The 25,386-nt window shown below is 37.9% G+C and overlaps 3 protein-coding genes across 3 annotated transcripts; 2 read left to right on the top strand and 1 right to left on the bottom strand.

Moving 5' to 3' along the window:
• Positions 1–1,374: 1,374 nt before the first annotated feature.
• On the top strand, positions 1,375–5,916 carry ankrd33ab (ankyrin repeat domain 33Ab). The gene is made up of 5 exons (XM_016272014.1): positions 1,375–1,562; positions 2,100–2,519; positions 3,059–3,188; positions 3,457–3,597; positions 3,938–5,916. The coding sequence occupies exons 2-5, from the start codon at positions 2,247–2,249 to the stop codon at positions 4,762–4,764; spliced, it is 1,371 nt and encodes a 456-aa protein (XP_016127500.1). The 5' UTR covers positions 1,375–1,562; positions 2,100–2,246; the 3' UTR covers positions 4,765–5,916.
• Positions 5,917–6,703: 787 nt separating this feature from the next.
• Positions 6,704–11,198, top strand: LOC107585133 (uncharacterized). Its single transcript, XM_016272012.1, has 8 exons — positions 6,704–6,746; positions 7,253–7,303; positions 8,262–8,594; positions 8,685–8,996; positions 9,205–9,540; positions 9,852–9,979; positions 10,100–10,280; positions 10,823–11,198. Exons 1-8 carry the CDS (start codon positions 6,725–6,727, stop codon positions 11,011–11,013), a joined length of 1,554 nt encoding a protein of 517 aa, XP_016127498.1. The 5' UTR covers positions 6,704–6,724; the 3' UTR covers positions 11,014–11,198.
• Positions 11,199–11,435: 237 nt separating this feature from the next.
• Positions 11,436–16,346, bottom strand: LOC107585134 (intermediate filament protein ON3-like). The gene is made up of 9 exons (XM_016272013.1): positions 15,801–16,346; positions 13,958–14,166; positions 13,805–13,865; positions 13,606–13,701; positions 13,343–13,507; positions 13,128–13,253; positions 12,820–13,040; positions 12,643–12,707; positions 11,436–12,544 (listed from the first exon to the last, which is right to left on the bottom strand). The coding sequence occupies exons 1-9, from the start codon at positions 16,218–16,220 to the stop codon at positions 12,408–12,410; spliced, it is 1,500 nt and encodes a 499-aa protein (XP_016127499.1). The 5' UTR covers positions 16,221–16,346; the 3' UTR covers positions 11,436–12,407.
• Between the last annotated feature and the right edge of the window lie 9,040 nt (positions 16,347–25,386).

Genomic DNA, 25,386 nt, shown 5'->3' with positions numbered 1-25,386 from the left:
AGTGCTTAATCCCCACTCAGCCCTTCCTTACTCACAGACACACATTCTTATCTTCTCTCCCTCTGCTGTCCACCACCCATTCCCTCCCTCTTCTCCAACACCCTCTTGCTCCATCCTGAACTCCCTGGGCCAGAGAGAGAGAGAGTGCAACGAGAAAGAAAAAAAATTAGAAAGATTGAGAATGCTATCCTACAAGCCTCCAATCTCCATAAATAAAGGAATTAAATAAAGTCTTATTTGGCATGTACAGGTCATTATAATTAGGTTTTTTTCTTAGGGTTAGTCTAATGTACTTCTAAAAAAAACAAAACAGCAACATGTTTTGTATATGTAACCCTGGACCCCAAAACCAGTCGTAAGTAGCACAAGTATATTTGTAGCAATAGCCAACAATACATTGTATCGTCAACAATATTCATTGTAATCAAATTATTGATATTTTTTAATGCCAGAAATCATTAGGATGTTAAGAAAAGATGTTTCTTGAAGATATTTTGTAAATTTCCTACCATAAATATATCAAAACTTAATTTTTGATTAGTAATATTCATTGCTAAGAACTTCATTTGAACAACTTTAAAGGCGATTTTCTCAATATTTAGATTTTTTTTGCACCATCAGATTCCAGATTTTCAAATAGTTGTATCTCAGCCAAATATTGTCCTATCCTAACAAACAATACATCAATGGAAAGCTTATTTATTCATCTCAATTAAAATTCAATTAAAACAAATTCAATTAAAAAATGGACCCTTATGACTGGTTTTGTGGTCCTGGGTCACATGTGTGTGTAACAAGGATCACTCACTTCCTTAAGTGCTGCTGGGATACAGGAGCATTAACTTAATATGAGCTTAAATTAGGTACTTGTGTTGTTTTGTGAAGACCTGATGGTAAAGGAGTTTTTATATTTTTATCAGTTCGTTCAGAATTGCAAGAATGAGTGCAAATTTGCTTGAGATTTTATTGTAGGTTATTTTTATTTTTTTATTTTTTTTGCGCAAAATCTTGTTTTGAGCCTGCATGTTCAGTTATTAAGCACAAAATATTTTTAGGTTGTTGTACTACTGACGTTGGTGTTGTTGGTCATATAATCCTCTGAGCTAAAATCAGGGTCCCTGTGACATAAAACAACCAAAGCCCTGAAACACACCCACTGTATGTTAAACTTCATCAGCATTATTGAATGCATGATCTTTAATACTTACACTCTAATGAACAAGTGAGAGTATGATTGGGTTTGTTTGTCAGTATGAGACGGAGAGAAAGAAACAGAGACCATTTTGAGTATGTGTGTGTGAAAGGTGATTATGCTCCGAAAGCCTTGGGTCTTTTCTGATCCTGAAAGGCATTAGTCAGTCTAATGACCTGAGGTGTTACGGAGCATGTATACACCGCTCTGTGTTCACATCACATACTACTAGACACACTATGATGAAGACGTCAAGCTGATGGTTGTATTTTCTGCAAGCTAAGGTTTCTGATAATGACTTGTGAACGTTTTTTAAGGCATTGGCAGCATTCACTGAATACACCTCTTTTCTTCTGAAGTGTGAACACAGGTGAGCTATACTCCATATTTTTGAAATCTCTATTTTAAATATAGTTTAAAATGTATTGCCAGAATGTCAGTAAGCATTTAAGAGCATCTGGCTGTTTTCTCAATTGTTCATTAGAGCACTAAAGAGAATGTTTTTGCTTTATTGTTGTAAACTTTTTATAGTTAATTTTTATATGACACGCACAACCAGATAAATGTTTAATTAATTAATAGAAATACCAGTTTGGTAACTTAACTGAATATGTTTCACAACCTAAAATTGTTGTATCAACATATACACATATAAATAGTAGAGTTAATTGAGGTAACGTGTGTTTTTAGAGTGTACCGTATATAAGCCTGTTTACAGATATCTGTGTATTTTAAGCCTGACCAGGCCAGATTTAGCACTGGCAATTAAAGCACAGCTGTCCCAGGCTAAATCTGGAGCTATGAAAACTCCTTACTTTCTTGCATCAGAAGCTTTTCAGTCAATTGAATGGTAATGGTTGCCATCACTGACAGTGCTTTATTTGTTTGTTTATTTATCTATTTGAAGGTTCTTTCACTTAGTTAGAGAGACAAGGGGCCATAAACACTTGGAGTGCATTCCTTCATCTCAGGTTGCTGACCCACTACAACAATGTTGGAACACTTTCCTCAAATGCCAGCAAAGATGGTGTAGGCAAGATTGAACTCTGGAGGCATGGCAGCAATTCAAAGCACTGCCTTTGAGGACCCAAATCTGGGGTCAGGCCCGGATGGGGATGAAATCTCATTGTTGGATGAAGAGTCTGACTCTGGAAGCTTGCTGTCTGATGATTCTGTTCTCCCGGATTATGAACAAGATGAAAGGAAAAAAGGAACTGCCAACACACTATATGAAGCTTGCGTCCAAAATGACCCAGAGGCACTGAAGAGAATGTTGGAACGAGGTGTGACCTATGATGAGGTCATGGAAGTTGACATTAATGGCAGGGTAAGACAGATTAGTATTAGAGAGCATGAAACAGACTAATCAGAGAAAAATCATGCAATAAAAATAAGTACATTTTAAATTACTTTTACATTTTTGTTTTATATAAATAGGTCATCGCTATTTTGGTTTCCTTTGAGAAATGTAAATATTTTTAACTACTTTTTAACTATTTTAATCGAACTACGTAGTCTTTATGTAGCAACTTGTTAACACTTTCAAAATTCATGTTTGAGGCATGGCTACATGCACTTGTAACTTAACAGCATGAGAAAGTCTTTATAAGTAATGTTAACATATATTGTACATCATGGGAAATTCCTGAGGAAACCAATGCCTCTGGGAAAAAAAACCTCTCAGAACAGTTTTAGATCATTTTAGTAGTGCTGCAGGGTTATTACTGTTTGGTTGATTATTAAATAGTTACCTGTTGATGTAAAGTGTCCATATATATATATATTTTCTATATCTATTTACCTTTTCACCTGTTTAAGAATTATATTGATGGAGGTATTGTAACACACCATGATTCTTTCTTGTAGAATGGACTGATGGTGGCTGCATATAAAGGCTTTCTTCCAATTGTTTACGAGTTGCACGGCTGTCCACATCTGGATATTAACCACCAAGACAATGACGGCAACACTGCTTTAATGATCGCAGCTCAAGCTGGTCAGTTGTTGCATGTGTGATGGCAGTTCACTGTCTTGATGAAAATGAGATGAACTGGTGCCTGGACTCTGCTGGCAATAATAGTGTTCCAGGCAAATAGTGTAGATTTTTGTGAATATGATGCAATAACTCTAATTTACATAGAAGTAAGGAATGACAAAGACTTCATGTTAAATACTATTTGAGTTTAATGAATGTACCCCATTTCTTCATTTTGTATATGTTCAAAAATACAAAGTAAAAAAGCTTTAAATCTTTCTGTACACAGGTCATGTCTCCATATGTAACTACATCATGAATTACTTCCCTGGAGCAGAGACAGAGATCAGAGACAACAGAGGATTCACTGCCCTCATTAAAGCGGCCATACAGGGCAGGAATGATGTGGTGGCAGCTCTTATAATGCACGGTTAGTAGTTGAACACACACATGCTGATATGCTGAAAATGGTCCTTCACTATTTTGGCATTGCTTATATTCATCACATCACTAGGGAGAGACAAGAAGTCACCAAATGACCCACATAGCCAATCAAGAATAGCGTAGCTGGCATTGAATCAGTTTGCCTCAGTAGCATTCATAAGATGAATTAAGGGATTAGGCAGCCAAGCAAAAGATCTGTGGAAGGCACAACATGACTAGACAGACAAAGTGATTTCTTACACAGCATTCTTTATTTTTAGAAGTATATTCCTCCAGCATCCTTCCGATATACAATTTATTCAATTCTCTGTATTGTTCTGTTTTAGGTGCTGATGTAAATGCTGTAGACTCCAACCGTGGTAAATGTGCATGTGACTGGGCACTGAAAACAGGTCGCTTTGACACGCTGAATCGTCTGCGCCACCTTGCGCTTCATCCCACAGCTGAACAGTTCTGTGACACCTACGTCCCAGAGTGGCCCAACCTGAAGGTGCTGGTCAGCAAAGCAACAGCCAATAAGAGTGCCAGCCAGAAGCTGACTCATCATCTCAAGAGTACTTTTGGTTTCAGTTTCCCACGTGATCCGCAGGACAATGGTGTCATGGATCACATGGTGCGAATGACCACCAGCCTACGCAGCCCGTTCATAGCCATGGCCACACGGCCGCTGTGCCCAAGCAGCCCTCCGCAGATGGGTAAACGTCGGCTTGCTGTGGCTGAGCTGATGCAGAAGCACTCACAGAAGCAGCTGGAGGAGAGTTCACTGTGCCATCGTAACAGCTCCATCTCCTCCATTTCTCCTTCTGTCCGGTCGGCTGAGTCTGTCTCTTTGTCCTGCTGTGTCAATACAGAGAGACGAGGCAGTGTGCTGTCCATTGCTCAGTCTGGAATGCGCACATTCATTCCTCGTAGTGTGGCGTCAAGGCGCAATAGCGTCTTCCCATCTGGCTGTATCCCACAGATTAAAGTTACTAAATCCTCTGAGCCCACCCCAAAAAAGGGGAAGAAAAATAAAAAGCAGAAAGGTTACCTGGAGCCTCCAAAGTGGAAATATAAGGAGGCCAAGGATGAGAAGAAGAAAGAGAAGAAAGTGTTGAAGGAAAAGGAAGAGAAAGAAAAGGAGAAGAAAAGCAAAGACAAGGATAAAGGATGACTAAGATGGGCTTTCTGAACCCTCAATAAGGTTGTAGATGCCTTCAGTGTAATTGTGTGTGGGGAAATGTTTGATGACAGAATCGGTGAAGCAATGCAGTGAAGAACGCATGGGCCCTGAAAAGAGGAAACGCATTTTGAAACCTCAGTGGTGCATTCCTGTCTCATGAAAATCACTTCCAACTTCCTATCGGGGCAATTTATCTATGACCATTTCAGTCAGCCTTATAGGCTTTAAGGTCTCTGATTGAATGACTTACATGTAGAATAATTCCTGAATGAATGCTGCATGTAAATAATCACAGGCATCATCAGAACTTAATTGTGCTTAACCAAAATTATTACAGGTCATAGTTAACTAATTGATTACTTATAGTCACTGAAAAAAGCACAAGTTTATTTGCAAAACTATTACATTAACCACAGTTTACTTACAAAACAAAACTACTGTATCCCACAGCAATTAGGGTTATGTGCAACAAACTTCTGTATTCTGTAAAGCAGGTTGCATCATTTCCAGGTCAGATTTTTTGTATGTGCTTCATTAAATATGGAGCTTTTTTTTTTACTCAAGATGCCTTCAAAGCAGATACCAACCATAACCAATGTCAATCACAAATGCAGCTTGCTATGTAAAAATTTATATTTTTCTTCTTCTCACTAACATTTGGATATTAAAACTGAATAAATTCCAGCAATAAAAACAAATAGCTTGGCTATCTTAAAAGTCCATAGATATCACTATCCGTTCATACTGCTATTAATACTTTCTTGACAAGCAGATGCGATGAGACCTGTTTTGCGGTTTGGTCAGGTGACAACATATACCCTGTTCACCTGCTAAAAAAAATTAACCATTTTTTGCAGCAACTGTACTCTCAGAAAAAGTACAATGCTTTCACTGGGGTAAGTACAGCTATAAAGTACATTCTTGTAGAGGCAGTGGTCCTCAACTCTGTTCCTGAAGAGATCATTTGTATGTCTCTCTTGTCTAACACACTCAGTTCAGTTGATGGATTCTCTCCTAATGAGCTGAAGATCTGAATCAGGTGTGTTAAAGAAGGAAGACATACAAATAATAACGACAATGTATTATGTTTGTAAATATGTATGATCCATTGTAACATACTGTAAATATGATTTAATAAACTATGTATGCCGTAGTACACAAAGATCTTATTGGCTTTCTCTTACCCTCTCTCCCACCTGTGTATCATCTCTGACAGCACTGCAGGGACAGACGTGAGGCTGAACAGTCAGTAATCTGCTCTCTCACAATTATGCAACACAACCATGTGGAGAGCAGCAGTAAAACCATGCCGGATTAGAGAGCTAGCCGCGTCACTCAGGTTAAGCAGAGGTCTCTGGCTAAGTTTGGGATCATTAGCCATGGCTACTAAAGGACATGCTCTAGCATCACTTTTGTAGTGATAAGATGTATATTAGCAAGGAGAGATAAATTCTGTGCATCCAATGTTACAAAACATAACGACTAGATCTGAAATTAACTGAGTGGCCATAAAAGACAACATAACATTTTAGAATTAAGGAATTCACACCTAATAAATTTAAAATAAAAATGGTTAGATATTTCTTTAAGATTTCTAATGTATGGACAGAGGTGTGTCACAATAAATTAAGGCCAATTAGAAAAACAAGTTAATTGTATTAGAAAAAAAGATATATGAAGTGTGCAAATAAAAATATTGAGGAGCTTAATTTAAGCTTTTATCAGCCTAATACAAAACAAAATAAAAAAAAATACATCAAAAAAATTCATTGAAATTGTGTACACATAATATAGTGGACTAAAAGAAAAAAATTACATCCTTTTTTGAGGTCAATTAACTTCCTGTTAGGTAATGCAGTGTTTCACCAGTTGGAAAGTTCAGCTCTGCTTTGTTGTGAATTTAAGCAGTTTTCATTCTTGTAGTGCTGCAGTTTCATTCACTGGTGTCAGGATGATTCTTCCCAACATAGGAGGTAAGGGTTGATTTAATTTACCTGATGTTTTTAAACTTATTGGAGTATAGCTGGCTACTCTGAATTCCAATTAACTTTCTTCAGTTAATTATATTTACAGTAAATTGCAACTAACAGTATAAATTAGAAGGTGTGAATCAGGGTACCCAGTTCTTCACAGTGAGAGAAAAAAAGTATTTATATCACTATTATTGTTTCTAAACATAGAACATAGAGTAAGCAGGACTGATCAGATTTAGACAGGTCAGTCTGGCCAGTGTAGAAATGTAGAAAACATTACTTTTCCAAATCTTGAGTTAATTTAATTCACAATAATACATGTTTGTAAAGTTCAAATGTATTTGTAAACAGCAGGCCTTAAAACTGTAAAATATAAACATATTGTTTTAGTATATATCTGAGTTTAATGTCTTACATGTTGCACACTGCAACATGCATATTTCATGTACTTTAATTTGGGGAAATCCTGTTTTTCACAGTATATTGCAATCACTCTTTCTTCATAGCGCTAGCTGTGGTGTGCTGGATAATGTGTGTGAGAAACACAGCATCTCAGGGTAAGAATCATTCATCTACTCCTGTACATAAGCTGATACACACATATGGTCAGGTCAGTAGTATGAAGAAAGAAGTGCAGCTTTTTTTTCAGGGTCATATTACATGTATCTGTCATGTTGTTTGTAGAAGTATTCTCACTAACCTGTCCTGTTCATAAAAATACATTAACTAAAGGTTAATAAAGATTGTTGGGATTCTTTAAAAAAAGTATATATACTGTGTCTGTAAAAACATGAATAGTCATTAAATCGGATGTGCAATAATAATAATCAGCTCATCATGCCTGCAGTAACGTAACATGTTTTTTAATGTTTTTGAAAGAAGTCTGTATTATGATTTTTTATAATAGCTGCTTTGTATTTTAATTTATTTTAAAAGGTAATTTATTCCTGTGATGGCAAAGCTGAATTTTTAATTCAGCAACCAATACTCCAATCTTCAGTGTCACATATGATCCTTCAGAAATCATTCTAATATGCTCAATTAGTGCTCATGACACTTTTCATATTATTATCAATGTTGCACTGCTTTGTATTTGGAAACCATGATGCATATTCTTTGCTGAATAGAAAGAACAGAACTTATTTGAAATATGAATATTTTAGAACATTATAAATGTGTTTACTGTCACTTTTGACCAATTTAATGTGTCCTTGCTTATTCAAAATATACATTTATTTAAAGCATAATACAAAATACATTTGTTTTAAGCCAAAAAGTTTTACTCAAGAATTCATGTTTGATACTGTGTGACTGCAAATTGCCTGTTATGATTTGCTTTCATTTAGTGTTGCTTATAGGATTTGCTGACTATAATAATCGATTTGAAATGAACAAGCACATAGTAAACTAAATGAAAAGCTGCTGCAGAAATGCTGATCCAACGTTGCTGTTGATAATAAGTGTTGTCCTTCCTTTTCTTTTTCTGTTCCATCTTATTCTGTCTCTCACCTCCAGCATATGCTCCAGCCCCTACATTCGGCTATCGATTCAGAATAAATGAAAGTAATATTGAGCTAAACTCTATAGTAGAGGTTGCTTGTGGCACCACTTGGAGTGCTCCGTATCCCATAACTGTGTCTGTGGGCAAGTTGGAAAGCCCCTCGCAGACCCCAGAAACCACAGAAGCCTGGGTGACATCTGAGGTCATCAGTCGATCAGATACAATATATTTCACAATCCCTGCGACGGCCAAGTATGAAGGAAAGATTGTGTGCTGGTACAAATCCACTCGAACTGACTCAAAGAATCCATATTCTGAATTAAGCAGCCCTATTACCTTAGTCGTATGTACGTTTCATTAAGCATATGACTTAATGTATTATGTATTAGACATTTTCTACTGAAATGTCACTCTGTTTCTTTCTCTCTTTTTCCCAGCTGCCCTCTCTGATCCCAAAGTGACTGTGTACCCCTATCTTTTTCGTAAGGGTGAAAATTACACTGTACAGTGTGAATCAGCCTATAACCTAGCCACAAACTTCACATTGAGTCTGTATTACCGCATCCTCCCTGTCAGCCCTGGCACCAACTGGACCTTCGCTGGTTCACTGTTTCTCACAAATCACACTAGTATCGTTTTAAGACAGACGAATGCCGTTGTCCCAATAGAGTTTGCCTGCAGTATGGAGATGTTGTACAATGGAAAAGTCTTACATTCATCTCTGTCCAAAAGTGAGCAAGCCATCCCAGGTACAGAAGAGCAATGCATTCCCTTTTATGTGGAAATTGTAGTGTTTATGTGTGTCCTTTCATTAATTAAATGAAAATATATTCAGCATATATACAGTACCAAATCTGAGAATTTTTATTTCATTGATATCTAGAAGAAACAATTGGCATCGGATTTGTGATACAAGTAAAGTGTGTATGTATATTTTCTTCCCTTGTGCTCCGTTAGAAGAGCTTCCGGTTCGGCTCTGGGAGCAGGAACGTGGAGAGAGCTGCCTAGGATATCTGGATGTCACTCTCAAAGGCAAGTGGGAACCTGTTTGTCAGAAGGAAGTCGATACTGAAGCCGATTCATCTACTGCTGCTGCCACGGCTGAAGTGGTGTGTAGGGAACTGGGATGTGGGCATGTGCTGAAGTGGGAAAGGCTTTTGGATGACAGACGACAGTTCACACAGACAGTTGGGGGTATCCGATGCATTGGGAAAGAAAAAAAGATCAAAGATTGTCCAATGGAGGAAATTGAAGCCTGCAAACAGAGAGGCATGCTCTATATTATTTGCTCAGGTGAGACAGTTTGAGGTTAATTGTACAAAATTATTGCAATGACATATTACCAGAAAATGTTTTAAAGGCCCCATGAAATGACCTAATGCATTTTAATTAACCATGATTTGTTTACTTAGTAGTCAGCTCCCGGTACTATTAGGGGGGAAAATGACAAAAATCAGTGTAGTGCAAAATTACTCCTCAACCTTCCTTCTTATTTGAAGAGAAAGTTTTAAAATGTGTCTGTTTTATTTCATGGGATCTGACTAATTCCCTCATGCTTTTTATCTTTTTAATAAATGTCTTCCTTTCACTCTCCACTTTGCCAGATGCATTGCCCCGTCCTAAACTGTATGTGGATACGTATGGCCCTAACCCCAAACTGTATGTCAGGGACAAAGAAAATGTGAAAATCTCCTGCTCCATCGACTCCGCTTATTTAAAATCAAACGACTATGTAAATCACCCCATTCACACTTTTGCTGTTACACTGAATTGTTTTGTAATTACATTTCAAATAATGTTTTTGGTACATATACAGCAGGCGTCTTTTAAACAGCCTTTCCTTCCTGTTTAGGGGTACTTAGAGTTTAGAAGGGACGGTGCTTATTTGAGTCAAAGTTACAGCACACCAGGCTTCCCCGAGTCTATCACACAGTATGCCCCAGTGCCTCAAGGAGAGTATGAATGTGTATTCCATCTTACGTCTTCAAAAATGAAACTAACGTCTCAGCCCAGCAATTCAGTCTTCATTTACAGTGAGTTCCTATAAACAACTAAATTTTTGATGCATTATAACTAAGATAAATGACTCTGTTACAGCACATTTTTGCATTAAGTCATAGTACTCTTTACCTCTTATCTATTGTTTAATGCAGAATTTTAAAGAACAAACGCCAGGGGACAGTGCTGAGCTACTACTTTGCATTTGAGACACACTTTAGTGCATTTTGCACTTTTAATGACATCATTTTTACATCATTAAAAAATTACCCCTAAAGAAAGAATAGACCACTGTCATATTAGTAGCCAAATTAAATGTTTATTTTAAATGGAGCAGGTCACCTCTTAAGAACTGACATGTTAAGATCAAAGGACAAGCTGAAATACTATTTGCTTTGTCTTGGTAAACCAAGATATGTTGAAGCCGCATTAGCAATGTTTTCTTATTGACACAATACTCATGTCCGCCATATTACAAAGATCAAGGTCCTTAAAACTGAACTTTGACTGTGCCCCTAAATATATATATATATTTTTTTTTATTTAACTGATGTCCATTTGTGTTTGTATTTTGCAGTATACAATCCAGTGCCAATTGTTGCAGGTGTTCTCACAACTGCTCTTGGGTTAGCAATTCTGGTGTATATCTGTAAATACAGAACCGCGGCACAAGAGGTACAGCCCAATGAATTTCCACAGACCAATGCTGAAAATCCAGATAACAATGCCAGCTACCCACCTCAACAACTGCAAGCCAAAGAAATTTAATCTGTTTAAATTCTTCCCAACAACCTTCCACAGTAAATATAATGTTTGATAAATATTGAAAAAGGCCAAAAGGTGAATTAATTTTGCAATGCGGTTGTACTGAAAATGTTCATGAGAAGAGAATATTTAGATATCAAAGGTAATGCAACTAAAATTGTATGATGAAAATTAACTAACCTACTGTAGTGTTATAAGATAATTAAGAATAAGGGAGTTCTGCATGAAGTGGATCAACTTTATTGTAATTATTATATTAAATGTATCTGTTTTAATCCAAAAAATTCTTTTTATCTGTCTTTAGTTTCTCTTGTGGTTCCATTGTCTATTTTTTTATCCAGATGTAGTTCTTTGATAATAAAATTGCCCATAATTGGTGAAAACATTTCAACATTTCAAGCAACAAAGACAAATCAAGACAAAACTTGTAGTCTCAGATTTATTGTATTCAGGTATTAAGTTGGTGTCAAGTCAATCAATACAATATAAATCTGGTTGAACATGGTTTCATTTTTGTAGCTTTTTTTTTGCCATTTATAAAAGGGACTGTGAAATACACTTTGGAAGCAGTTTGAATAAAGGGGAAAGTATAAGGTAGTACAGTCACCACACAGTAAATGAAGCTCTTCTCTTTCAACTGGTCAAGTACACAAAGTTTAGGAGGGATGGTCCATGGAAATGCCATTGTGCCTGTTTTTTTGCTGTAACAGATCTCCCTTGAATGTGAGGTAACTGGACATTGGAAGCCCACAAGTCATTGTCATCAGTTACAGGCTGACAGTATTGTACTTTTTACAGCAAATAGGTAAACTAACACTGACAGCCATTGCATAATGACAAAAGTCATATTCGTCAACAAAAATACAGCAGGGAGCTTGTAACGACACAAAACATTCAACCAGGAATTTCAGGACCTGTATAGCACATCCCTGATCCAGTGAAACCATGGTACTGCTTGTGGTTATGCTAATGAGACTGAAATCCTATTGTTGTGAAGGGCCTAAATGGCTTCAGTGGTTTCTATGTGTATATAGTTCACTCAAGTCTCACTTCCCCATACATATCAGTGCAGAAATAAAACAATTCAGTGACTGGGAGCACATATTCTCCGTTACATTCTTTCTGGTGTCATTTTAGTGTAGTTGGGTTGATGATTAAAATGGCAGTGATGCCACCAGACAAGAGATGTATGTTATGTGTATCTACCATCAACGCAGAGAGCAACCTAAAACTTATTTTATGTTTAAGAAATCATTGTCCTCATCTCCTCTTTAACAGGGGAAATCTGTCTGGCTAGAATATAGCACCATAGATTGTTTGAGTTGTAAGAAGGTTCAGAGTGATCTAGTTGCAGGTAAGGAAGATAGGATGCCGGGTTGAGTTGGGGGCGCTTCTCCTTAATAGCGTTTACTGCTGACACTGGTGACGCTGGTTTTGCTGATGGAGCTACCACCGTATCCTGATCCACCACCAAATCCTGAAGTACCACCGTAACCACCGCCATAGCCGAATCCAGCGCCGCTACCAGAGAAACCTGCAGGAGAAAGAAAGTTTAGACACGTATCCAACAAGACCTGGAGAATGAGATTCTAAAAAGATGAGAGATTCAGAGAAACAGAGAGAGTTATTTACCAGACGAGAGACCTCCAGAGGTCTGCTGTACATGAATGGTGGCTGAAGCTCCACCGCTGGACAGTCTGAGTAAAGAAGACAACAGATTTGCTTAGTGATGTTTTTTCAAACCTTAAGGTTTGTCGAAAAGATTTGAGAGTGTAAATATCAATGAAATATTCTTTTAAAACTTCCTACCTGCTCTCCTCTCCTTCCAGCAGCTTTCTGTAGGTGGCAATTTCAATGTCCAGGGCAAGTTTGACGTTCATGAGCTCCTGGTACTCACGCACCTGGCGGGCCATGTCTTGCTTGGCCCTCTGGAGGGCTTCCTCGAGCTCTCTGATACGGAGCTTGGCGTCCTTCACTGCCAGTTCTCCACGCTCCTCAGCCTCAGCGATTTGAGCCTCCAAGTTGGCACGCTAAAGTGACAATAACATACATAAAGTCAGCCTCTTTACATAAACAGTATGTGAACCATTTATGTGTCAACCCTTGCTCATCATTACCTGTCCCTTGACGGCATCAATCTCGTTCTGCAGGCGGGCGATCATGCGGGTGAGTTCTGCAATCTCAGACTTGGTTGAGCGGAGGTCCTCTCCGTACTGACCAGCAGAGGACTGCATCTCCTCAAACTGTAACATAAATATTGACACAAATGAGCACTTGCATGGCCACAGATGAGGTGATCTTCAAGAGTTGAAGCTATGAGAGCTTGACTGACTTTCTGTTTGTACCAGCTCTCTGCTTCGGCACGGCTGCGGTTGGCGATGTCCTCATACTGAGCACGAACTTCAGCCACAATGGAGTCCATGTCCAGGTTTCTGCTGTTGTCCATCTCCACAATAACTGATGTGTCCTTGATCTGAGACTGGAGCTCACGCAGTTCCTGCAAATGCAGACCAAACAATCAATAAATTACCTACCCTTACAAAGCAGCACTACTAACAAATTTTGGTTGGCCAAACACAACAGAATTGAACTTACAGTCTCATAGACTGCCCTGAGGAAGTTGATCTCATCCTGAAGAGCATCAACCTTGGCCTCAAGCTCAACCTTGTTCATGTAGGCTGCATCAACATCCTAAAAGAAAATGAGAGGACATTATACCCTATTGCTGTTACAAAAAACCTTAATGGAGTGAAAAAGGTAAGTCTTTTAAAAAAAAAAGCTAAATGGTTTTCACCTTCTTGAGCAGAACAAAATCATTCTCTACTGAAGCGCGCTTGTTGATCTCATCTTCGTACCTGTTTAAAGAAAGGAAATGTGAGTAAATCTATTCTGTTTTCAGTGGGGTTTGTTTTCCATCAGATCATTCAATTTCAAAATTACAACTCACTTGTTCTTGAAGTCCTCAACCAGGCCCTGCATGTTCCTCAGCTCTCCTTCCAGCTTCATCTTCTCATTTCCCAGGCCATCTAGCTGTCTGCGCAGGTTAGAAATGTAGGCCTCAAACATAGCGTCGATGTTGGAGCGGGTGGTGGTCTGTTCCTGGAGGAGACTCCATTTGGTCTCCAGCATCTTGTTCTGCTGTTCCAGGAAACGCACCTATGGAAACAAAGAAAGAATTTTGTGTTTTTTATTTGAAGATTTTCATTTTCAAGCTCCTTGGAGGTTAACAATGTAGTTGAGTAAGACTGCATTTTGAAAAAAAAAAGTAGCGAATGAATGAATAAATGAAGTGGATTGATGGTTTTGTCTGTCTTGTATGACTCCTTTGTAGTCCTAGCTCTTTAAGTCTCTTTGTGCTCTCTCTCTGGAAGCATTGTTTAAGGGAATACAAATGACCATGAGTCATTTTAGCAGGCATTGTTCTGCAGGGTGGAGTGAGGGAAGGGGGGAAGGGAAGGTGAAAGTGGACTGACTGGGTGTGGCAGTGCTGCGCACAAGCTACAAACTCCTAGACTGGAAAAAACTTCCAGTAATGGCCTCGCCCCAAACCTGCATTGCTTCACAGATAAAACAGAGCAACAACATCAGAGAAACAAAACATACCTGTAACACCTTAAGGCAGGTTTTGTGTGTGGTCTTTGGAGATCAGCCATATATGACAGCACCTGTCTAGCTCATAATCTACTAAACTTGTCTTCATACATTTTTTTTTTGATGTATGCAACCTTGATGTACCATGGAAATATTAGTGCACTTTTCCTTAAGACTTCTTCATTTAATTATCTTACATTAACAATGATTTACATTTCCCTGTTATCTTAAACCTCAGAAAAAGTTCAAAGGCATTTATTGGCATAGTCTTTGACCTGTAAGCTGCTAGAAAGTTATAAAGCAGAGTAAAAGTTTGGAGCGTCTGGTGGCTATGGTCCTGATGACTCATTCTGGTCACACACTGCCTACTGCAAATTCTTCCACAGGCAATAAAAAATAAAGGTGTGTGTGTGTGTGTATGTGCTGACTGCATGGCCTTCAGGGTGTGTATTCTGTCCACATTTGCTCAGAAAGTTGTGAAGTGTTTGTTTGCAGCCAAATATGGGTGTAACATACAGTTGACTAAGGTTTTTTTTTTTTTAAAGAGAATGAAATAAAAAATATATGACACAAATGGATATGAATGACAATTTCAATTTTGTGTGCAATTTTTGTGGCGTAATAAATTCTAGACTTTGGACTACACTCACTGGATTCATCTAGCACACTCTATATACAATATGTGTGTATCTATGACTCACATGGTTGCTAGGTTATTAAACTCCACCCATATTTGGATAGCCTCAGTCATGGGTTTCTGAGGACTTTTTTCCAAGGCTAAAGCCATACTTAGAAAGATCTAGTACAAATGATTTAACATTTACTTTAGCTGATTAGCCTATTACTACTGTTTTGCTTGTACTGCCTGATTAGTAAAGATACTAGCTCTGGTGTTATCAGATGAAACTTTTACATCTATGAAAAATACTTAGCTTGCAGATATGCTGAAAGAAAGCTGTTGTGCAAGAGAACACATTTTTAAGTGTCACTCAGTTTTTTACAGCTGCAAGCTATTATAGTGTGTAGTAATACTAAAGGCATCCAGTGTTAAGAGTCACTCGTTCAAAGGTCATACCTAGTAATAAAATGAGAACTCTGTATTTGAATGCACTACAGGCAGAGTGCACAGCAATATCATTATGCATATTTGCATGATATGTAAAAGTCAGTGTTATTTTAAGAGAGACTCGAATACTCACTTTGTCAATGAAGGAGGCGAAGCGGTTGTTAAGGGTCTTGATCTGCTCTTTCTCCTGAGTGCGGACAGCCTGAATCGTGGGGTCAATTTCCAGGTTGAGGGGGGCCAACAGGCTCTGGTTGACGGTTACAGCGGTGATGGGAGGTGGAATGAAGCCACCACCGAGACCTCCACCAAGACCACCACCGTAGCCTCCACTCATGCTGCTGCTGCTGAAGTTGTAGCTGCCACCTCCAGCACCGAATCCTGCACCGAAGCCTGGACCGGCACCCACACCAGATCTCCTGACACTGGACACAGTGCTGACCCTGCTAGAGCCGGCGGGAAGTGCGTAGGCTGACTGGCTGGAGTAGCCAGACTTCCTGATGGAGCCACCACCACCACCACCGATGTTGTAGCTGATAGACCTGGTGCTTGACATGGTGCCTGTGTCTTTGAGTTGCTGAGAAGGAGGTACGAGAGTGCTCTCTGAGAGAGGAGTGGAGGAGGTTGCTCACAAAGGAGAGTCAAATTCCCTCTGCGTGTCTCTCTGCAGCTGGCTGACCCGTTTTATACACACGCTCAGGAGGTGGAGCCGCCTGCTCACACACATACACTCGCATACAGATGCACTCTGACTCACACCCTACCTGTTAGACAGGTACAGAGAAAAAGTGGCAAGATAAATGGTGTCACACCCAGCCCCGGGCTTCGCCTCAGGTGGAGTGAGAAAACAGGAGGAGAGGCAGAGACTTGAAGACAGACATTTTAGTAGAAACTCCGTAGAAAAATTAAGAGAAGACAGTGTAGCTCTCACAGGCTGCCAGCGGGTGTGTTTCTGCCTCAGTATCTGGTTGGCTGAGCAGCCATAGAGAGCGAGTTAACCTCTGCTCTTTTCAGCAGGGTGGGGATTGAAGCAAATTTCACATTTATGAATGGCTTTTTTCCATCTACTTTTGCCAGTGTTTGGAACAAGCAGGGCTTCACCCTTCCCCCCACCCCCCAAGATCTGAAGAGTTGCATTGTTGAGATTAACAAGGGGAAAAAAGAACAGGCAACTCAGTTTCCGTCTGTACTGATGTTGGAAAATGTGCACACACACTTCTGCAAAGTAGCTAACGCAGATAATGTGTTCTATGGCACTAAACTCCACCATACATGTGTACATATGTGTGTTTGAGGTGGAGCAAAATGGTGTGATAGAGCTGTGGAAAAACAACGAGAAACGTTGCCACAAAAATACAGTACACTTAGCTCTACCTGGAAACTTCTTCAGGATTCTTTCCACGTCCTGCATAGTCAGACCATTTCTTATTTGCAGTTCAAGTCAACATGATAAGCCAACTGCTGGGTGTCAAAGCCAGCGCTGATGGGTATTCATAGTATTACACAAGCATCTACAACTATCATGACACTATGATAGTATAAAGCAGGTGTGAAAGGTGTGAGATCATTGCACGGCAATCATCACTTTGTATGTTTGTGATGAGTGTTTGTGATAAGTAATAAGCTCCAGCTATGTCTCTAGTAATGGCGTGCACAAGCTCCTTTAAAGACGTCAGACATACAAGGGAAGGAAAGGCAAGAAAATGCATGTCTGGGCTGGATCTCCGGGACATTGTGGAGAGGGTTTACTGCAGCAAACCATTACAGTAATCAGATAAGGATTTGGCAAGGGATTTGGCCGGAGTGTCTGCAGTATGATTTTGGGCATTATTCATGTGCACACATATTAGGGTGCATGCATGTTTTTGTATCTGAGTTTATCTGATCTGATGTTAAGGTGTATTATGCGTATTTTCCAAAGTGTATGTAATTTGCTCCTAACAACAATTTAAGTGGTTGCAATCAGTTTAAATAAACAAATTTTGTTGAGTTAGTCATTTAAATTAGTTTATTTAAATGTAGCTAAAAGAAATTGATTGCAACCACTTACCTTAAAAAAATTTGTAAATTCAATGAATAATTTTTTTCAGTGCAGGTTTGATGATGAGAGATAAAGATCTGTAGCGTCTGGCACATTCCTAGTTTAAGAACTGATGACAAGAACGGACACACCCTTTATTTGGATCATCAACTGACTTACCTCACTGAAAAAAACCTTTGAAATGATGCTTTAAAATACTAAAAACTGACTGGACCCACACTTGAATACTTTTTCCAATGCGGTTTTATTTGAGTAAGAGCAGTTCAGATCTACTTTGTCACATTCTTCACACACAAAAAAAAGACTAAGGTATGCGGCCAGGCCACCTGTCAGTCACGACGGTGGAATCATTTTTGCACCGTATTTGCAGATCAAACAGTGGCGGTGAAGAACAGAACATCTTCTGATATGTATTTTAATGGTACCCAATAGTCTAGATGTGATAGAATGAAGCTGAAATCTTGTTTTTAATCCAATTTAGCCCAGTTAGAGTAGTATCTCTGAAGGGGATTAACAAGAGAAACATACTAAACAGCTGTTTGCATTTTAAAAGCATGCAAAACAAAAGTCAACAGAAGAAAACCACAACTGAACAGTACATTCATTAATTAGAATTTTTTATAATGCATGGGGGGATGGGATTGTTATTACTTTTTCATTGTCCTTTTCATTGACGATACATTCAGTATTTCCATTTCAAACCACTTTGAAAAGGAATCGTTATTTTAGGTGTTCTTTCACATTAAGCATTTGCAGCAATATACAGAAATAATTACTTTAAAACTCTACAATTAGATCTTTCACATTTTTAAAACTGATCACTAAACAACGAGATCATCTACTGCTAAATGTTGCACACCTGGATTAACATGCCTTTTAGAGGCACAGACTTTGCTGTGGTATGTCTGTTTTGCGTGTAAGACTGCCTTGAAGCTTCCAGGCCAGGATCAGCAGGTTTTATACGTCTTGTATTTGGTAAATGAGGTATGTTGAAATTTAGACAGTATCATGCCAAAATGACATTGTTTTGTAAAGACATGTTTGAGACTAGAAAAGAAAGGGGCTTCTTAAGAAGGAAGGCCTGCCTCAACAAACTGGCTCCAACTCACATTTACTGCGTGAAGTAAATCTTCTTACCCAATAAACAAGCCCAGGTTTTAAGAGAAGAGACTCAATTAACTCAATTCTAAGAATTCAGGAGAATGAAACCAGTCGGGTTTGTATTTCCAGACTATGGTGGACTGAAGCCCGCTCCCATGATGTGCTACACCCGTCCCAGTTCGGCAGAACTTGCCTTCTTAAGAAGCAACAAATAAAAATTGAATGTCACAAATTAAACACATTCCATCCACCCAAAGTTGCTATTGTCTAACTTTTTCTCTTGAAGGTGATCAAGATATGTACCAGATATTCCATGCACAAGACACACAAGCAACACTTATACAAAAGTAAATCTTAATTGCATCTGCACAGGCAGGCCTTTTCTTACAACACTCATCGTGACCATCAATGTGTAATAGGTGGATCCAGAAACACCCTAAAAACTTCATTAAATCACCTCTGATTTTTCACACAACAAAAAATTAGATGGAACTTTTAGGTTGTGGTTATCTTTTTTTATTTATTTAATTAATTAAACTTTTTTTATTTTTATCAGATGTCATGCCATTAAATTCTTTTAACGACAACAGCGACTGCAGAAAAACTTGGTTATTATGATTATGTGTGCAGCACTGAGCCAGATACTTTTGTTTATTTTCCGTTCTTCCTTGATTTGTTTTTTGTTTCAAAGGCCAAGGAGTGGAAGAAGTGTATAAACGGCTCTGTCTCTACATGCCTTTTTTCTCCTCCTTCTCCTACCTCATAACATGAGTATGCCTTCTTATAGTGAATAGGTTGTTGGCTTAAAGAACTTAGAGAAACTCACTCGAGTATCTTATTATTTACTGTCAGTGAGTTGGCAACTTCTGAAAATGCTGTGAACCAATGGAGAATACCTTCTAACAATGAGGGTGCTCATATATAAACAGCTGCTATCATACCTCTTAGTGTGCCAATTCACAGAGCCGCTTTTTATGTGTTTCAGGCACACCCATAATTTTAACAGATTTACTACTGAACTCAATAGAAATAAAAATGCACACACACATACAGACTGGGGAAGCCAGGTTCAGCTATATTTTGAAGGTGGATTTTAAGCAAAAATGTCAGGGGCAAGTTGTTATATGTTTTATATTGTGCTATTTCATGCAATTCAGTAATTATCATTTATGTTAATCATAACTATTTAATGCAGTTTTGTGTGTTTTCTGCTTAAATATTAATGACAATCCATTAAAAGAGATATTTGAGGACTTCTGTACTAAATTGCACATTCTGTATTAAAACTATTTAAAATAATGATCAAAAATGCATTTTCCAATTGTGACAACTTGCCACATGAATGTGATAACATGTCCCGTCAACATTTGTTTAATTATTCCTCTGCACAATAAAGTTTTTAGGCTTTAAAGTACAGAATACAGAAACTGCGTAAATCTACCCTTAAAAATGCAGGACTTTTTTCTTTATTTTATGAGCATTTCTGACATTTATACACCATTTCAAAAGACCACTGAATTAAAAACAGCTGGAATGGTTAAGCAACAAAATCTGACCAAAAGACATTACGTGACAAGGTTAACTTTTTTCACAATATGTGATTCATTCTATAAAAATGTACAAGACAGACACTAGGAAGAGCAGGATTTTAAAAAGCGAGATGGAGATTTATGGGTGCTTGAATATTATTGCAGCTCCAGGCAGGACATTAAGACTTTGTGAATGAAAGGCTTTAATACGGCAGATACATCAGTTCATTGCCAGTTGCTCATGGCCATTTACTACTCATTCGGATATCATTACTACAGACAGCAATTACCTACTTGTTCAACATCATGTTGAGCAATTACTCATTCATAAAGTCAGTTCTTTTTCCAAATGAAACAGGTTCAGAGCTGTCCATATTATGATAGTTCGACAAGTGTAAGCCTAAAAAGGTGCAGTTAAAAAAATTAAGTAATAAAACATAATACTTAAACTTTGAATGAACTAAGAGCTTTAAAAACACACTTGACAGCAGGTGTGATCCGCTGGTGTGAAGCAGACATTAATTAAACACATACAGTAGCTCAAGGCATCAGCACCAGGGCCACTGCTGGTCAAATGGGTGCCCTAAGCAGGATTGTATTGTTGTGCCCCCCTCCCTCAAATATTATGGCAGTAAAAAAAAAAAAAAACCTACTATAGGGGTCAAAATATAACTTTAATGAAATATAAAAGTAAATAAATTGTATTATTTACAAATTACAAATCTAGACAGTTACCTATGGTTATGATTTTATTAATACAGTTGTCTGATTGATTTTATAGTCTCAAGCATTCAGAAATCATGCAAAAGAAAATTAAGCAGTTTTACTATGATAAAAAACCATGGTTAATTTTTGTAAGGGTTGTGATGTCCACATGTTTTTTGTTGAAGAAATTATAGAGGCTGTGTCATCTGTATATAGCAAAAAGGTGGCCAAAAATGTAAGATTAAGTGGATATTTAAATTAAATGTTTGGTCAATAGCCTATTAAACAAGGATTTGATCACCCTGTATGTGTAGCAGCAGCAATTACATGGCCTTTGGCTCCCTTAGCAGGCATTTGTAATAACATGTAATGTATATCAATTGTTTATTTTGTATTACATTATAGATTTTAACAGTGTTATTCAATGAAACCATATAATTATTAATTAACCATCATTATTGCCTCATTGTTTTTATATAATGCATTTTTAGGCATTTGAAAGGCTATTGTTGGCTTAGGTCTGTTTTTATTACCTCAAAAAAATTATCATCTTAATACTTCTTTGTAAATTATTATTTGAAGTAACAAAACCATGGTTATTTGTGGTTACCATGGCTACAAGAACCATGATTTTTGGTTTTATTCCTGTTAAAACCATGGTTAATTTTCGTAAGGGAACATGGAAACTCAGGTAGAATATTAGATTCGTTGTTGGTGGTTAAATTATTATCGACATTAAAGGGGTCCTATTATGCTCTTTTACAAAGTCTTGATTTTGTTTTGGGAGTGTACTAGAACATGCTCTCATGCTTGGTGGTTCGAAAAACGCATTATTTTTCACATAATTTACATTATTAAAATACCTTTCTCCCCATTCTGGCACAAACGGCTCGATTAGTTCCGGCTTTGATGAAGGTCCGTCTTCCGAAAAACAAAATGTGTTGTGACTGGTTAGCTGTCCCAGTGCGTTGTGATTGGCGAACAGCTTAGACGGTGTTTCAATACTGCCACGCCCCTTGCTCTGTCTTTCAACAAAAGCTTTTTGACGAATCCGGCAGGCACTGTACTCCCTCATGTTGTGGAAGCTGTCCTCAGTAAAATGCGCAGCACACAATAGCAAATTGGGGTTATAATGCTCAGGGACAGAGTTAAAAAATAAATTGCAACCACTGTTTCCTGACATCATCCGCTTTCGGAAGCCCAAACAAAGACGTTTGGGCACGGAGGTGAAAAAAACAGAAGCAAAAATGTCAGGGGCAAGTTGTTATATGTTTTATATTGTGCTATTTCATGCAATTCAGTAATTATCATTTATGTTAATCATAACTATTTAATGCAGTTTTGTGTGTTTTCTGCTTAAATATTAATGACAATCCATTAAAAGAGATATTTGAGGACTTCTGTACTAAATTGCACATTCTGTATTAAAACTATTTAAAATAATGATCAAAAATGCATTTTCCAATTGTGACAACTTGCCACATGAATGTGATAACATGTCCCGTCAACATTTGTTTAATTATTCCTCTGCACAATAAAGTTTTTAGGCTTTAAAGTACAGAATACAGAAACTGCGTAAATCTACCCTTAAAAATGCAGGACTTTTTTCTTTATTTTATGAGCATTTCTGACATTTATACACCATTTCAAAAGACCACTGAATTAAAAACAGCTGGAATGGTTAAGCAACAAAATCTGACCAAAAGACATTACGTGACAAGGTTAACTTTTTTCACAATATGTGATTCATTCTATAAAAATGTACAAGACAGACACTAGGAAGAGCAGGATTTTAAAAAGCGAGATGGAGATTTATGGGTGCTTGAATATTATTGCAGCTCCAGGCAGGACATTAAGACTTTGTGAATGAAAGGCTTTAATACGGCAGATACATCAGTTCATTGCCAGTTGCTCATGGCCATTTACTACTCATTCGGATATCATTACTACAGACAGCAATTACCTACTTGTTCAACATCATGTTGAGCAATTACTCATTCATAAAGTCAGTTCTTTTTCCAAATGAAACAGGTTCAGAGCTGTCCATATTATGATAGTTCGACAAGTGTAAGCCTAAAAAGGTGCAGTTAAAAAAATTAAGTAATAAAACATAATACTTAAACTTTGAATGAACTAAGAGCTTTAAAAACACACTTGACAGCAGGTGTGATCCGCTGGTGTGAAGCAGACATTAATTAAACACATACAGTAGCTCAAGGCATCAGCACCAGGGCCACTGCTGGTCAAATGGGTGCCCTAAGCAGGATTGTATTGTTGTGCCCCCCTCCCTCAAATATTATGGCAGTAAAAAAAAAAAAAAACCTACTATAGGGGTCAAAATATAACTTTAATGAAATATAAAAGTAAATAAATTGTATTATTTACAAATTACAAATCTAGACAGTTACCTATGGTTATGATTTTATTAATACAGTTGTCTGATTGATTTTATAGTCTCAAGCATTCAGAAATCATGCAAAAGAAAATTAAGCAGTTTTACTATGATAAAAAACCATGGTTAATTTTTGTAAGGGTTGTGATGTCCACATGTTTTTTGTTGAAGAAATTATAGAGGCTGTGTCATCTGTATATAGCAAAAAGGTGGCCAAAAATGTAAGATTAAGTGGATATTTAAATTAAATGTTTGGTCAATAGCCTATTAAACAAGGATTTGATCACCCTGTATGTGTAGCAGCAGCAATTACATGGCCTTTGGCTCCCTTAGCAGGCATTTGTAATAACATGTAATGTATATCAATTGTTTATTTTGTATTACATTATAGATTTTAACAGTGTTATTCAATGAAACCATATAATTATTAATTAACCATCATTATTGCCTCATTGTTTTTATATAATGCATTTTTAGGCATTTGAAAGGCTATTGTTGGCTTAGGTCTGTTTTTATTACCTCAAAAAAATTATCATCTTAATACTTCTTTGTAAATTATTATTTGAAGTAACAAAACCATGGTTATTTGTGGTTACCATGGCTACAAGAACCATGATTTTTGGTTTTATTCCTGTTAAAACCATGGTTAATTTTCGTAAGGGAACATGGAAACTCAGGTAGAATATTAGATTCGTTGTTGGTGGTTAAATTATTATCGACATTAAAGGGGTCCTATTATGCTCTTTTACAAAGTCTTGATTTTGTTTTGGGAGTGTACTAGAACATGCTCTCATGCTTGGTGGTTCGAAAAACGCATTATTTTTCACATAATTTACATTATTAAAATACCTTTCTCCCCATTCTGGCACAAACGGCTCGATTAGTTCCGGCTTTGATGAAGGTCCGTCTTCCGAAAAACAAAATGTGTTGTGACTGGTTAGCTGTCCCAGTGCGTTGTGATTGGCGAACAGCTTAGACGGTGTTTCAATACTGCCACGCCCCTTGCTCTGTCTTTCAACAAAAGCTTTTTGACGAATCCGGCAGGCACTGTACTCCCTCATGTTGTGGAAGCTGTCCTCAGTAAAATGCGCAGCACACAATAGCAAATTGGGGTTATAATGCTCAGGGACAGAGTTAAAAAATAAATTGCAACCACTGTTTCCTGACATCATCCGCTTTCGGAAGCCCAAACAAAGACGTTTGGGCACGGAGGTGAAAAAAACAGTGTTTCAGGCATACCGGACGAGAAGCGCAGCGTCGCCACATCTTCAAAATTCAAATACATTATTTTCTATGAGTGTAGGCACATCGGCGTCTCTCCGTGGCACCCAGCTACGTCGTGTTGTACTTGTAAGAATTGTTCTAGACATGCCGAAAATTTGAAGCTACAGCACAGCAGCTCTTCTTCTTCGTTTTCTCTGAAGCACTAACTCTGCAGCAGCACTTCTTCTTCGTCATCTCGTCTGATGCACTCACTCAACCAAGCGTTCTAACCACAACCTCGCGCCTCCCCACCCCCCAACCATTCGAATTTCTGTAGGCGAGAATTATTTTTAATGATATTCTAATGGGCCGCTTTGTGATATCACAAAGCCCGGAAACCAACGCTGTAGTCCAAACGAGCCGTTCGTTGTAGTTCTTGAAAAGGGATTTTTTTTAAACTAAATATCTCCCTTTGGAGTGGACTTTGAGATTTGTAACTTTCTAGATCTTTTTTATTCCCAAACATACACACTACACACTGACTAAAATTAAAAAAGTGGAAAAGCATAATAGGACCCCTTTAAAACACGTTATTAACGTCAACAGCCAAAAAAGTTTCACAGGCTTATGAATGTGCCTGAAAGTGATGCATGGGCTTCGTTTTCACTTTTTTTTTCTTTTCTTGGCGCCAGATTGCCGATGTCTTTTCATGGGCATAGTTGTCCATCAAATATGATCATTTGCATTCAGC

The sequence above is a fragment of the Sinocyclocheilus grahami genome, unplaced genomic scaffold (genome assembly GCF_001515645.1).
Source record: "Sinocyclocheilus grahami isolate Dianchi unplaced genomic scaffold, SAMN03320097.WGS_v1.1 scaffold67.1, whole genome shotgun sequence".
NCBI classification, from domain to species: Eukaryota; Metazoa; Chordata; class Actinopteri; order Cypriniformes; family Cyprinidae; genus Sinocyclocheilus; species Sinocyclocheilus grahami.
Note: the sequence above shows the minus strand (reverse complement) of the source record. Positions and strands in the feature narration are given on the sequence as shown.

Bases quoted from the DNA above. Each gene is read 5' to 3' on its own strand.
- ankrd33ab (XM_016272014.1), top strand. From the start codon at position 2,247: ATGGCAGCAATTCAAAGCACTGCCTTTGAGGACCCAAATCTGGGGTCA. The intron at 2,520-3,058 runs GTAAGACAGATT...TCTTTCTTGTAG, and splicing joins AAGTTGACATTAATGGCAGG to AATGGACTGATGGTGGCTGC. The intron at 3,598-3,937 runs GTTAGTAGTTGA...GTTCTGTTTTAG, and splicing joins GGCAGCTCTTATAATGCACG to GTGCTGATGTAAATGCTGTA.
- LOC107585133 (XM_016272012.1), top strand. From the start codon at position 6,725: ATGATTCTTCCCAACATAGGAG. The intron at 8,997-9,204 runs GTACAGAAGAGC...GTGCTCCGTTAG, and splicing joins AAGTGAGCAAGCCATCCCAG to AAGAGCTTCCGGTTCGGCTC. The intron at 10,281-10,822 runs GTGAGTTCCTAT...TGTATTTTGCAG, and splicing joins CAATTCAGTCTTCATTTACA to TATACAATCCAGTGCCAATT.
- LOC107585134 (XM_016272013.1), bottom strand. From the start codon at position 16,220: ATGTCAAGCACCAGGTCTATCAGCTACAACATCGGTGGTGGTGGTGGT. The intron at 13,508-13,605 runs GTAAGTTCAATT...CTGCATTTGCAG, and splicing joins TCAGGGCAGTCTATGAGACT to GAACTGCGTGAGCTCCAGTC. The intron at 12,708-12,819 runs GTAGGAAGTTTT...TTCTTTACTCAG, and splicing joins CTGGAAGGAGAGGAGAGCAG to ACTGTCCAGCGGTGGAGCTT.